Source organism: Phycodurus eques, chromosome 15 (genome assembly GCF_024500275.1).
Source record: "Phycodurus eques isolate BA_2022a chromosome 15, UOR_Pequ_1.1, whole genome shotgun sequence".
Lineage (NCBI taxonomy): Eukaryota > Metazoa > Chordata > Actinopteri > Syngnathiformes > Syngnathidae > Phycodurus > Phycodurus eques.
The window spans coordinates 5,554,514-5,567,908 of record NC_084539.1 but is presented as its reverse complement, the minus strand read 5'-3'; the positions used below and the strand labels follow the sequence as shown (position 1 = coordinate 5,567,908).

General features: G+C 41.0%; 1 protein-coding gene across 1 annotated transcript; it reads right to left on the bottom strand.

Annotated features, from left to right (window-relative positions):
• Positions 1-350: 350 nt before the first annotated feature.
• On the bottom strand, positions 351-2,844 carry LOC133413864 (uncharacterized). The gene is made up of 3 exons (XM_061698738.1): positions 2,739-2,844; positions 2,513-2,585; positions 351-2,174 (listed from the first exon to the last, which is right to left on the bottom strand). The coding sequence occupies exons 2-3, from the start codon at positions 2,570-2,572 to the stop codon at positions 1,668-1,670; spliced, it is 567 nt and encodes a 188-aa protein (XP_061554722.1). The 5' UTR covers positions 2,573-2,585; positions 2,739-2,844; the 3' UTR covers positions 351-1,667.
• Positions 2,845-13,395: the final 10,551 nt, after the last annotated feature.

The window sequence follows — 13,395 nt, the reverse complement described above, 5'->3', positions numbered from 1 at the left end:
CCACGCCAGACACATATTAATCTTCCCCACATTCCGATTAACCTATACTATACTTGTATAACTTCCACTACTTTTCACATTCAATACTCCGAAACACCTTTTAAACTCTTCACCATCCAGTAATGGATAGCACTGTATTCTACGTACATTTTATTATTTGTGATAAGTGTTTTAATGAATTTTTCTTTCATTAAAAAAAAAAAAAATATATATATATATATATAGTTTTAATGTTTTAGGATAGGATATGTTTATTTTACCACAAATAAAATTACAGCATACACTCAAAATCCCACAGCATGGCAAATTATGCGCAATATGAAATGAAAAAAAAAACAGTCTGCAATGCACTGAAGCGGCAAAAGGTGAACCTCGATATAGGGAGGGAACACTGTATCTATCTACTTGTGTTCGAATCATGGTTAAGGATTTGTTTAGTAAGCTACACGATTTGAGTACTGTACAATACAAATCGCGTCAAAAAGAAAATAGCTATTAATTACTAACTTAGCTGAAGTGTAGTATTTGATATGTTTGTGCCTTTTTTGTATTTTGATTTCTGTGTAACAATCATGCATATCACAAGATAACAAAAAAAAAAGAAAACAGTAAAAGTTAACTTTATTACATCAAGTCAATGTCGCAGAACTCACCATGTAGAAACAACAGAAGGGAAGTAAAGAATACAAATACAACACACCCTCCACTGTCATTAAACACACTTGTGAGGTATAGTGTACTGTAGGGCTACAGCTTATTGACGCACGTTAGTCTCTGTAAATACTAAAAGTATGTGTCAAAGCAAACGGCTCAAGCTGTTTTATGGTTAAACGGTGTCTTCTCCAAACTGCTTGTTTCAGTTCCGTCCATGGATGTTCAATAGGTCTCATATCAGGGCTCTTCAACAAAATCCAGTATTTTTCTCTAAACCATTCTTGGGGGATTTTAGTTGTGTCTTTTGGGTCACCGTCTTTTCTCCTGAGGAGTCATCAAAATTAGCGGTTAAAAGATGCGTAAGTCTTCTAATAATTTCTCCAACACTGCCTTCTGTTACTCCGCCCGTCCTTTCACCGCCATATCCATCCATCCATTTTCTGAACCCTCTTATCCTCACAAGGGTCGCAGGCGTGCTGGCGCCTACCCCAGCTGACTTTGGTTAAGAGGCGGGGTACATCGTGAGCTGGTCGCCAGCCAACACCACCATACATTTCCAATCATTGTCTTTGCAATGTCAAAACTCTTGTACTGGCTCTCATTATGTTGTGCAAGTGTACCTGAGACGGTCGGGTGCATTTGTATTTGTTCATCACATGCATTACGTAAGTGACATTGTGTGTGTGACACAATGAACATTCTGACATCTTTTTGTTGCAATATATTGTTTTTTTTTTTTGAACATAATATCATGAATAGGATATTAGATGTGTATGTATCTAATGGTACATGCGAAAATGTTTTTATACATTAGCACAGTTATTTATTAACCACCCTGAAATGTTCAAATAAATACAATATCAACTATATTATAAAGATTTGGCTGGCTGCCACAATAAATGTTTGCTTAGAAACAAAAAATGGCTCCTGTTACAACGATTCCAATCAACTTTCAGTCCACAAACATAACATTTTTAGGATAGTTATTCATTAAGGTTTGGTGGGCTCTGTCTTCAGTTGTCGCCTCTTCTTTCAGTGGTGGGAGCCTCTGTGGAGACGCCACGGCTTACGGTGACATCTCCAGCAGGTGTGGTCGTCCCTGGCTCATTTGGGCTTGTAGTGGCAGGTTTGGGCGTTGGGGTGTTTCTGCCGTCTGCGGTTGTCATGGTGGGATGTGTGACAGTAACTTCCTCAGACGACTCGTCAGAAGCCTCCTCAGATGATTCTTCGGAAGACTCATCAGAGGAATCCTCCCGCGATTCATCAGAGGACCCTTCAGAAGATTTGTCAGGTCTCTCCTCAGACGATTCTTCAGATGACTCCTCGGAAGATTCGAGCAGTGGCTCCTCAGATGACAGCTCAAAGGACTCCTCAGACGACTCACTTTCAGAGACGTCTCTGTATTCCAATGAGTCATGTGACTGAGCTGACTCAGAAAGCCACAAGTGGTCTCCATCCAGTATTCCTTGTTTCTGGTTACTTTCAGTGATGTCAGCATCTTGATCCCATTTCTCCTCAATCTTTAGAAGAAATATCAAATAAAATAATACTTATTTTGAATTTGAACGATAAAGGGGCTCAAATATCAATATTAATTCCCACTTCTACATTCTACATTTTGCCCAAAGTGTGACTCTTACGTTATATATAAATAAGAGCTAAAAATGATTGAACACAAGGTTAACACACTTCATTACTTGTACAGTGCATTTCACACACGCAACTCCAATTTAAACACTGAATTGGAAATGTACTAAGCTACAAACTAAATTCCTGGCCTTGAACAAATGATGAGGATTTTAATGGGACTAGTGTAAAAAGGCAGTAGGTGAGTGATAAGGATGAGAGTGAGCCTTACTGGTTTGGTAGATGCTGTAGCAAGAAGTACAACGAGAAGTGAAAATGTTGGAAGATTCATTTTAAATTGGTTCCTGCAAATAAAAACAATATTCAAAAATTACAGGACATATTACCAAGGGCAAGATTATATGAAATAAAGTATCTGATAATATTACAAAACCTGTTACTTCAGGGGTTTCAAACACATATTTAGTATAAATAGTAATTAATAATAATAGATTTACCTTTTCTTCTTATGATACCTGGATCATTCAGTTCTCTAAAGTTCTTTCAATAGTATCTGTTGAGTCCTAAAAGAAGTGTGAGTGTCATTTGGGATGATGTGATGCTTAAGTATGCTGTGCAGAGAAGCTGGGCAGGGCTATTGTGGGTTTGGTTGAGAGGCTTGAGTAAGACCTGGTTACCTGCAGCCTGGGCACAGGGGAGGACCATGAAAGTCCAGACAACAGAAAGTGCAGATTCAGTTCTTCAGTTCCAATTTTTCTGTTTGGCAAACATCTTAATTGCTTGATTGGAAATTCACTTCAGCTCACTGGCATTTGTGTTGCATTGACAGTGTGTATACATGATGTATTGTATACTATAAAATATTGTATAGGAGGGCACAGTTAATATGCTTAAAAACACATCTGAACAATATTTTCAAGACTGCTGGATTCTTTGATTCTTACTACCTATTATAAGTTATAGTCAAAGATATTAAAACACCCTCTTTAAAAATAGAATAATGACTCTATCAGGGGTTGGCCTAAACTTATTAGTTTTCCCTATATGGAAATTGTTTCAACTAAGACATTTTGAGCAATGCGAAACATTGGCACACTTCCAACTTTGTGGGAACAGTTTGGGGAAGACCCTTTTCTGTTATTTTGTGTGCCCCCCAGCACACATTGCGAGGTCCATAAAAGCTTACTGTACTTGGACGAGTTAGGTTTGGAAAAGTGTAGAGCCCTAACCTCAACCACTTCAAACACATTTAGCAGTATAAAAAGTGGATGGATGGATGATGGATGAATATTTACTGTAATTTAAGTCCATTGTTCACTACCTTGCACATGTATTAGAACTATGTTATTATCTTCATTTCAACTAGCCTTATACAGTATGTATTCCTGAATGTAGACATGTGACTTTGTTAGACACACGCTTATTGAGTTAAAATGGGAAAAGCAACCAGCAACTAATGTTTAATTCTAATTCCATAAGCAAAGAATTCAGAAGGAAAAATGGCAGTGGACGTTTGGCAGTGGATGATTTTAGTATTTTTGGCTCGACTGATCTGATACCTGTGAAGTTTGTCATGGCGACGATCTGACTGAGGTACTGTATGAAATATAGTGTTTGATGAAATGGAGAATTTATTCATCATTTAGGCAGACTGAGTGGCAGCCTGTGGAATTTTACAGTGTAGTAAGAGTTTGATAAGTGTGTATGTGTATGTCTGTGTGACACAACTGTGTTACTTCAACAGTGAAGTCGCAACTGAAACTCCTCTTCCTGTTACTTCAGGATTTGTAATCAAAGAGCTTCCAAAACACACAGATAACTTAAACTAGCTGTGAGCAATCTGCATGTATTCATATCTTATTGTTAGGAATGTAGCAGGAGAGTCTGCCTCCTTGGTTAGACACGAGCACATCCATTTAACCCAGTTAGGAAAGAAATAATTTTTAAGTGACTTATTTAACTTTGACATGTCAATTGTTTTTTATGGATCCCCTGAAGGGAATGTGGAAGATAAAAGAATAAATAAAAGGTATGACACAACAAGACAATGGATAGGCAAAGATATCTATTATTTAGTAATTGACTGAAGAAAATGAATAACTTAACTACCAATACAAAAAACACAACTCAGAGTGGATCATGACAGTTGTTTGTTTACAGTGTGGACAGTGGACAAAGCTGATGGGGAAGTACTTAAAGAATGTGAACTTTTACAAACAATAGGAAAATATTTATATTTGATGAAGTATCCATTTGCAGAGGGGGTCACCGGGGCCCCCCTCTGGAGCCAGGCCTGCAGGTGGTGCTCGAAGGCGAGCGCCTGGTGGCCGGGCCTGCACCCATGGAGCCCGCCCCGGGCACAGCCCGAAAGGGTAACGTGGGTCCCCCTTCCCATGGGCTCACCACCTGTGGGAGGGGCCATAGGGGTCGGGTACAGTGCGAGGTGGGCGGTTGCCGAAAGCAGGGACCTTGGCGATTCGATCCCCGGCTACAGAAGCTGGCTCTAGGGAGGTGGAATGTCACCTCTCTGGCAGGGAAGGAGCCCGAGCTGGTGTGTGAGGTCGAGAAGTTCCGACGAGATATAGTCGGACTAGCCTCCACACACAGCTTGGGCTCTGGGACCAGTCCTCTCGAGAGGAGTTGGACTCTCTTCCACTCCGAAGTTGCCCACGGTGAGAGGCACAGAGCAGGTGTAGGTTTCATTATTGCCCCTCGGCTCGGCACCTGTTTGTTGGGGTTCACCCCGGTGGACGAGAGGGTAGTCACCCTCCGCCTTCGGGTGGGGGACGGGTCCTGACTGTTGTTTGTGCCTATGCACCAAACAGCAGTTCAAAGTACCCACCCTTTTTGGAGGGCTTGGAGGAGGTGCTGGAGAGCGCTCCCGCTGGGGACTCCATCGTTCTGCTTGGGGACTTCAATGCTCACATGGGCAATGACAGTGAGACCTGGAAGGGGGTGATCAGAACCCGAGCGATGTTCTGTTATTGGACTTCTGTACTCATCATGGATTGTCCATAACGAACACCATGTTCAAGCATAAAAGTGTCCATATGTGCACTTCGCACCAGGACACTCTAGGTCGCAGTTCGATGATCGACTTTGTGGTTGTGTCATCGGACTTGCGGCCGCATGTCTTGGACACTCGGGTGAAGAGAGGGGCGGAGCTGTCAACTGATCACCACCTGGTGGTGAGTTGGCTCCGATGGTGGGGGAAGATGCCGGTCCGACCTAGCAGGCCCAAACATATTGTGAGGGTCTGCTGGGAACGTCTGGCAGAATCCCCTGTCAGAAGGAGTTTCAACTCCCACCTCCGACAGAACTTTGCTCATGTTGGCGGGGGACATTGAGTCCGAGTGGACCATGTTCTGTGCCTCTATTGCCGAGGCGGCCGACCGGAGCTGTGGCCGCAAGGTGGTCGGTGCCTGTCGTGGCGCCAATACCCGAACCCGTTGGTGGACACCAACGGTGAGGGATGTCGTCAACCTAAAGAAGGAGTCCTATCGGGCCTTTTTGGCCTGTGGGACTCCTAAGGCAGCTGATGGGTACCGGCTGGCCAAGCGGAATGCGGCTTTGGTGGTCACTGAGGCAAAAACTTGGGTATGGGAGGAGTTCGGTGAGGGCATGGAGAAAGACTTCCGGACGGCTTCAAGGAAATTCTGGTCCACCATTCGGCGTCTCAGGAGGGGGAAGCAGTGCACCATCAACACTGTGTATAGTGGGGATGGGGCACTGCTGACCTCGACTCAGGACATTGTGAGTCGGTGGAGAGATTAATTCGAAGACCTCCTCAATTCCACCGACACGCCTTCCCATGAGGAAGCAGAGTCTGGGGTCTCTGAGGCGGGCTCTCCTATGGGGTTGAGGTCAGAGAGGTGGTTAAAAAGATTCTGATGAGATTCGCCCGGAGTTCCTAAAGGCTCTGGATGTTGTGGGGCTGTCCTCATTGACACGCTTCTGCAACATCGCGTGGACATCGGGGACAGTGCCTCTGGAATGGCAGACTGGGGTGGTGGTCCCCCTTTTTAAGAAGGGGGACTGGAGCGTGTGTTCCAACTACAGGGGGATCACACTCCTCAGCCTCCCTGGTAAGGTCTATTCAGGGGTGCTGGAGAGGGGGTCCGTCGGGAAGTCGAATCTCAGATTCAGGAGGAGCAGTGTGGTTTTCGTCCTGGCTGTGGAATAGTGGACCAGCTCCACACCCTCGAGGGTGCATGGGAGTTCGCCCAACCAGTCTACATGTGTTTTGTGGACTTGGAGATGGTGTTCGACCGTGTCCCTCGGGGGGTCCTGTGGGGGGTGCTTCGGGAGTATGGGGTACCGAACCCCCTGATAGTGGCTGTTCGGTCTCTGTACAACCGGAGTCAGAGTTTGGTCCGCATATCTGGCAGTAAATCGGACTCGTTTCCGGTGAGGGTTGAACTCCGCCAAGGCTGCCCTTTGTCACCGATTCGGTTCATAACTATTAAGGACAGAATTTCAAGGCGCAGCCGAGGCGTAGAGGGGGTCCGGTTTGGTGGCCTCAGTATTGCATCTCTGCTTTTTGCAGATGATGTGGTTCTGTTGGCTTCATCAAGGCGTGACCTCCAACTCTCACTGGAGCAGTTCGCAGCCGAGTGTGAAGCGGCTGGGATGAGAATCAGCACCTCCAAATCTGAGACAAGGTCCTCATTCGGAAAAGGGTGGCGTGCCATCTCCAGGTTGGGGATAAGATCCCGCCCCAAGTGGAGGAGTTCAAGTATCTTGGGGTCTTGTTCACGAGTGAGTGAAGAATGGAACGGGAGATCGACAGGCGGATCGGTGCAGCGTCTGCAGTGACTTTGTATCGGTCCGTTGTGGTGAAGAAGAAGCTAAGCCAAAAGGCGAAGCTCTCAATTTACCGGTCGATCTATGTTCCTACCCTCACCTATAGTTACAAGCTGTGGGTCGTGACCCGAAAGAACAAGATCCCGGATACAAGGGGCCGAAATGAGTTTCCTCCGCATGGTGTCCGGGCTCTCCCTTAGAGATAAGGTGAGAAGCTCGGTCAGCCGCTGCTCCGCCACATTGAGAGGAGCCAGATGAGGTGGTTTGGGCATCTGATCCGGATGCCTCCCAGTCGCCTCCCTTGTGAGGTGTTCCGGGCACATCCCACCAGGAAGAGACCCCGGGGACGACCCAGGACACGCTGGAGAGACTACTTCTTGGCCTGGGAACGCCTCGGGATCCACCCGAAAGCGTTGGATGAAGTGGCTGGGGAGAGGGAAGTCTGGGCGTCCCTGCTAAAGCTACTGCCCCCGCGACCCGACCTCGGATAAGCTGTAGAAAATGGATGGATCGATGGATCTAATTCAGAATCATGAGGTAGATTGGATCCAATGATAGCTATACCACAACATGTATGTTTTTTGGGACCCACACAACTAATTTGCCACTCTTGTAATCAATGGTCTCTTCTCCCACTGGCAACTTTTATAAATAATAAATTTTAAGTGATACTAAGGTTTAATAGCTAATTTGCTCTTTGCACGTAACTCCGTGACATCATCACCGTTGCAGGTAATAGGGTTGACCTTTTTGCTATTTGGCAAAATATGACAGCCTTGTATTCACAGCCTTCAGTAAAGCAGCCGAGTGTGAGCCTTAAAAAGCAGCCTTTTCTTCCTCCAAAAGCAGCACAAACAATACCAGGAACATTGTTGTGTTTCAGTGTGCACATCATCATCATCGTCATCCAAATCCAACTAATTAAAGACCCTGCAAAGCGAATTCAGATGATATGATGTTTAAAGATCATTGTTGAAAACAATTGGGATAGTTACTGTAACTTTCTACAATGAAAACCCAGGCTCGGCTATGAATTCACGGCTGTCATACTTTGCCAAACAGAAAAACAGAGGGTAAATCATAATACCTGCTATGGGTATGACGTCCCCGTGTTACGTGCGAAGAGGTAATTTCCCTATTCACTGTACATGAATTATTGTAATCATCATTATCACACAGACATCCTGTACACACCATATCCTGAACAAAACCACTTCCTCTTGTCTAAATAACCTTGATCCACATATCACACTTCCTGTCACAAGCGTCACTTATGAGTCCTTAGTACCTCTGCAAATTTGGGTAGATAGCAAGCCATAACCACAAATACAGTCAATTCGCCATTTCTATTTTCATGAATGAAATGTTTTATACAGTGGACTCCCACTATTTGTGTGGGATATGGACCAAGTCCGACCGTGGATAGTGAATTTCTGCAAAGAATTGACCCTTCTCAAAAAGTGATTAGAATTACCTACAGTATATACAGTGTTATCCCAAACACTTAAATAGCATTTCAAATGCTTACAAACATCTTCAAACTGCACCCATAAAAATGCAGTACAGTATACAGCGTGTCAAACACATTTTTTTCACTGGTCACATTGTAGTTAAAGTTTCCCTCCGAAGGCCATTATAACAGTGAAACCATATAAATGTTTAATTGTCTCATCATATTGTTACATGCTGTCTGCACAACAAACTGATGGATAACTAGTTTTTAAATTAGAAGTTGTTGAATTTACTGTAAAAATGTGTTCATTAATCCAAACATGCGTTTGCAATAGCTCAATGTTTATTACATATGACAGTTTGATAATTTGGTACACATTTTAGAAAGAATCATGGAACACACATAATTTGCTTTGATGGGCCACATAAAATTATAAAATTAAAATTATGTGGTGGGCCGGATGTGGCCTCCGGTCCTTGAGTTTGACACCAGTGCATCTAAACATGAAGTTTTATAAGACCACAAAACTGATGCTATTCGTTAGCTTGTCTATAGCATTGTGCATTGGTTATTAGCATTAAACTAAACAGACTATATTAAGGGTAAGCTATCTGGTTGTACATGTAATTCTCTTTGTTTTATGTTGCGTTTGACTGTAAACTCTTTTTTGAAGACTAGTCCACTATCTGTCAAACATCTGCATGTTGCAAAGTGATTTGAGTTCACTGCCACCATACAGCAGCATTCGTATCTCAACAAGTCGAAGCAAAAACAACTCTTATCTTGAAACACTACAAAGTCGGGGTTACCCGTATCTCAAGGCATCACAGTATTTCTAATATTTCTCATTAAAACAATAATTGTGAAGTCCAAAAACAAATAGGACATAGACAAGACCTTGAAACCTCTCTTTCTGTTGCAAAGCTCTTGAATGTTATCCGTTATAGGAAAGGGCAACAATCAAATGTGTTGTACTGAATATGACTACTGTATGTAATTCCATAAAAATATAGGAAAAGGGGGGAAAAAAGTTCTTAAATAATGATTAAACGTACAAAAAAAGTTAAATAAGTCGTGATTAAGTAAGTGATTGAAACAAACATTTTTTAAATATGTAATGCAAATGTATTGTACTGTACTTAAACCTTAAATACAACTGAACTGTACTTGAAAAGTAAAAAATGGACTGTACTAGATTCGAAAAAAAGTTTAAACAGGTTGCATGCATATATATGAACTCTATTCTAATATGTGGAGCAAAAAATTAACATACTGTACTACATTCAGTATCTTTCTTCTTACATGCTTATTCTTCATTCAGAAAAATGTAAGGCTTCTTGATAATTATTTTTTTTTTTGTTAGAAAAAGTTTGTGTAGTTACGATTTTAAAATGAAAGCGGAACATACTTGTACATGTGCCAATCTATTTATAGCCTAAAATATGTAGATCATATTTATATTTGTTTTTTGTTGTTGTTGTTGTTTTGCTTTTGTTTTTTTGCAACGCTTGACTCACAGTTAGCTGGATCTCATTAGCGTTAGAGAAGCATATAAAATTACACTTTAAATGGGGTACTCCAGAGATCCGCAACCAGGGTGCCATGGCAACCTAGTGTACTGTACATTATGTAATCATTTCAGCTGCCTGTCGTTTTTTTCTGCATTGCTCCTCGACCTTTACATTCAGCGAAATACTGAGGTTAAAACTAAACGTATATGGTCTGCAATAACTCATGTTGTTTCACGTTTCCAACGATGTATGTAATTTGCACTGATAACATTTTTTATTTTCCCTAAAGGAATATACCTCTGCTTTTGATCAGTTGGTACCCTAATCCACATAGCTTGTTCCGTTTTTCTCGCCCTTTATTGATAGTTAAACTGCAATGTGCTCACAATTTCTGACAAATCTTATGAAAAGATAAGATCCTTATCCTTCATTTGAATACAATTTACATGCACTGATAATTGTACGGCTAGCGTTTACGTGAAATTGCTTCAACTGGCCACATTTTTGTAGTTTCCCATAGTCTCATATGGACTCGCGGAGCCCCCCAGCCATACTCCGACCTATACACGGTTACAATAGCACTTGAGATAGGGTTTTGTTTCCCGAAAAATTCCTCATTTCCATAAACAACCACATCCTAACAGGAGGGAGAAACTGAAGACTTAAATGTTAAGGGCCGTGTTTAAAGAGAATTCGAACTCAACAACACAGTTGTTTTTTTATCATAACAATGTCATTAAATAAATTGCGAAAAACAAAATCTATTTAGCATTATTCGGAATTCCAAAAGCCTACCAAATCTGGTGGCTCAGGGAAACATTTTGAGGAGCACTGAGTTCTTAGAATATTTGGAGAATTTATTTTTAATGTATTCCTTCATTTTATATGTGGACTGACCCTCTACACATTTAACTAACTTACGTATACTTACGTTTCTCTGGAAAGCAGCAGTGTTACTACAACTGTAACTTAACTAAGGCCAAGTTATGAACCATTTTTAACACCTTTATCAAAAATGAATCAAGAAATATTCAATTTCCCCCATAATGTACCACATCAATGCAGGTTCCTTGAAAATCCCTTTTTATTGGATATATCAATGATTGTGATCGCTGAATTATTTTTCTCAGTCTTAAAGTCCTTTACCTATGTAGAAAAGAAAAAACACTACATAATAGATTTTTTTCAGTTAAAATAATCCTGTCATCATCATGCTAAAATAATATTCCTGAGGGCTTTTTTTTTTTCAGATCAACAGTGACTTTATGCAAAATTGTATCATAAAAAAAATCCATAGTACCAAAAACAAAAAAACAAAAAAACAAAATTAACAACTTAATCTTTTTACCCAGGGGTTTTAAAATGAGTGAGAAAAAGATCACCAAATAAACAGTCCTGAATGACCATACCTTTGTTGCAAAATTGTGCTCTTGATGGCTCAGGTCCTTTGATGATGTTTGGAAAGAGGTTGGAGAAGACAGATCATCATGCACAGCATCGAAGGTGCCTCCACCATTATGTCAATGACACCACGGATGTCCCTGGCCAAAAAAGCTGTTGAGAACCCTGAACGACTTGAAGGTCTGGTATTTTGGATTAGAAGTTGAGTTGAAGCATAAAAAAATTGTGTGCCATTGGCCTGGTCTGCCTCAACAGGGTTGTGATGCTAAAATAAAGTGTGAAAAGTTTTTGGGTTGACAGGAAGACGCATGTTGTGAGTGTGGTTCAGATCCTGGCACCAGTTGTTGTTTGTCTGTATTGGGCAGTTTGGTTCATCATGCAGCAGACTATTTGATGTGCTGAGTAACTTTTTTTTTTTTTTATCCTTTGAGCAATGAAGGACAACGCCTCTTTAATTTCAATTATCTGTTTTATTTGAAATAATTTTCACAATGTAGGAAAGTAGAATGCAAGGAGGTGCATCATAAAAGAGAGACTGAGGTCTAATAGAAAAACAAAAACATCCAGACCGCGAATGACTGACTGACTTTTATATTCTCTAGTTAATAGTATCAGCCAACAGGGGGCAGCACACCCTTTCATAGCATGAAATGTCATAGAACGTACTGGACAGTATTTATTTATGCCTACCCGCAAGCTTTACATTTGCGTTACATTCTAACTGACTATACATTTATGCAGCAGTGGTGTAGAATTGCAAATTAATATAGTAAGTGTCTAATATGTTTTAACAATGCAGTATTTATGATACAACCACCACAGCCACCCAACCACGCAGGCACGGGGAGAACATGCAAACTCCACACAGGCATGGCCGGGATTTGAACTCCGGTCCTCAGAACTGTGAGGCGGATGTGCTAACCAACCAGTCGTACACCGTGCTAAACTGTGATTAAAACTGTGATTTTTTTTTTTTTTTTTTTTTACAGTTTTAAATTGTGATTAAAACTGTTAAAAGAAATAATTAAAACACATAATATAAGGAATAAAATGTAAAGAGTGTACAGTATTGAGTTTAAAAGGTGAGGTTATGGTAGAGGTTAATAGGCGTGTAATGAAGATTAATAAGAGTCTGGTGAGGTTTATATGGTTTTAAAATATCTATAGATCACCAAAAAAAAAGAAGCCGTGGCGCTACTTTGCGCATTTCACCTATTGCGGGGGGTGCTCAGGAGCCAAACCCTCCACAATAAACGAGTGATTACAGTACTAAGAAATTGTGTACTACAATTTTCCACAACTTTTTTTTTTTTTGCTATGTATACTCTACAAAACAACAAATTACAAAGGACAATTGTGTACATATAATATTTATATATAAAATGATTGAGGGAAACCATGACTACAATGCGATCAAAATGAGTTTGAAACCCCTGATTTGGAGTCTTCAACAATTCTTACATGCATTTTTGGGAAAGTGAAAAAGAGCCCAAGCACTCAGATAAAACCTACACAAGCATGGGGAGAACGTGAGAACTCCTGTGAGTGAAATGTGCTAACCAAAACTCTTTACTGGCCTGCCTGAATATTGATCTATTGACATAAAAATATACACTTCTGGTTTTAGAACACCCCAATTTTTCCCGCTTTTTGAAAATAAAAATATATGCGGTTCAATTTCTCACTTCTCATTATTCGAGTTATATAGATACTCTAAAGGAAATTTAAAGTGGCATTTCAAATGTAAAAATTAGCACTATGTTTCTTGTTTTTTTTTTTTTTGGGGGGGGGGGGGGGGGAGTAGCTAGAACAGATTAATGGCATTTTCATTCATTTCAAAGGAAATGAAATGGAAAGATGATTTTAGATAGGAGTGTTTTGAATTATACACGAATGAAATGCACTACTATTATTGTATTCAAATGAACAATGGGTAGATTTCAATAAAAGGTGCCAGTTTGTGATCTAAATACCTGAAAATTGAAG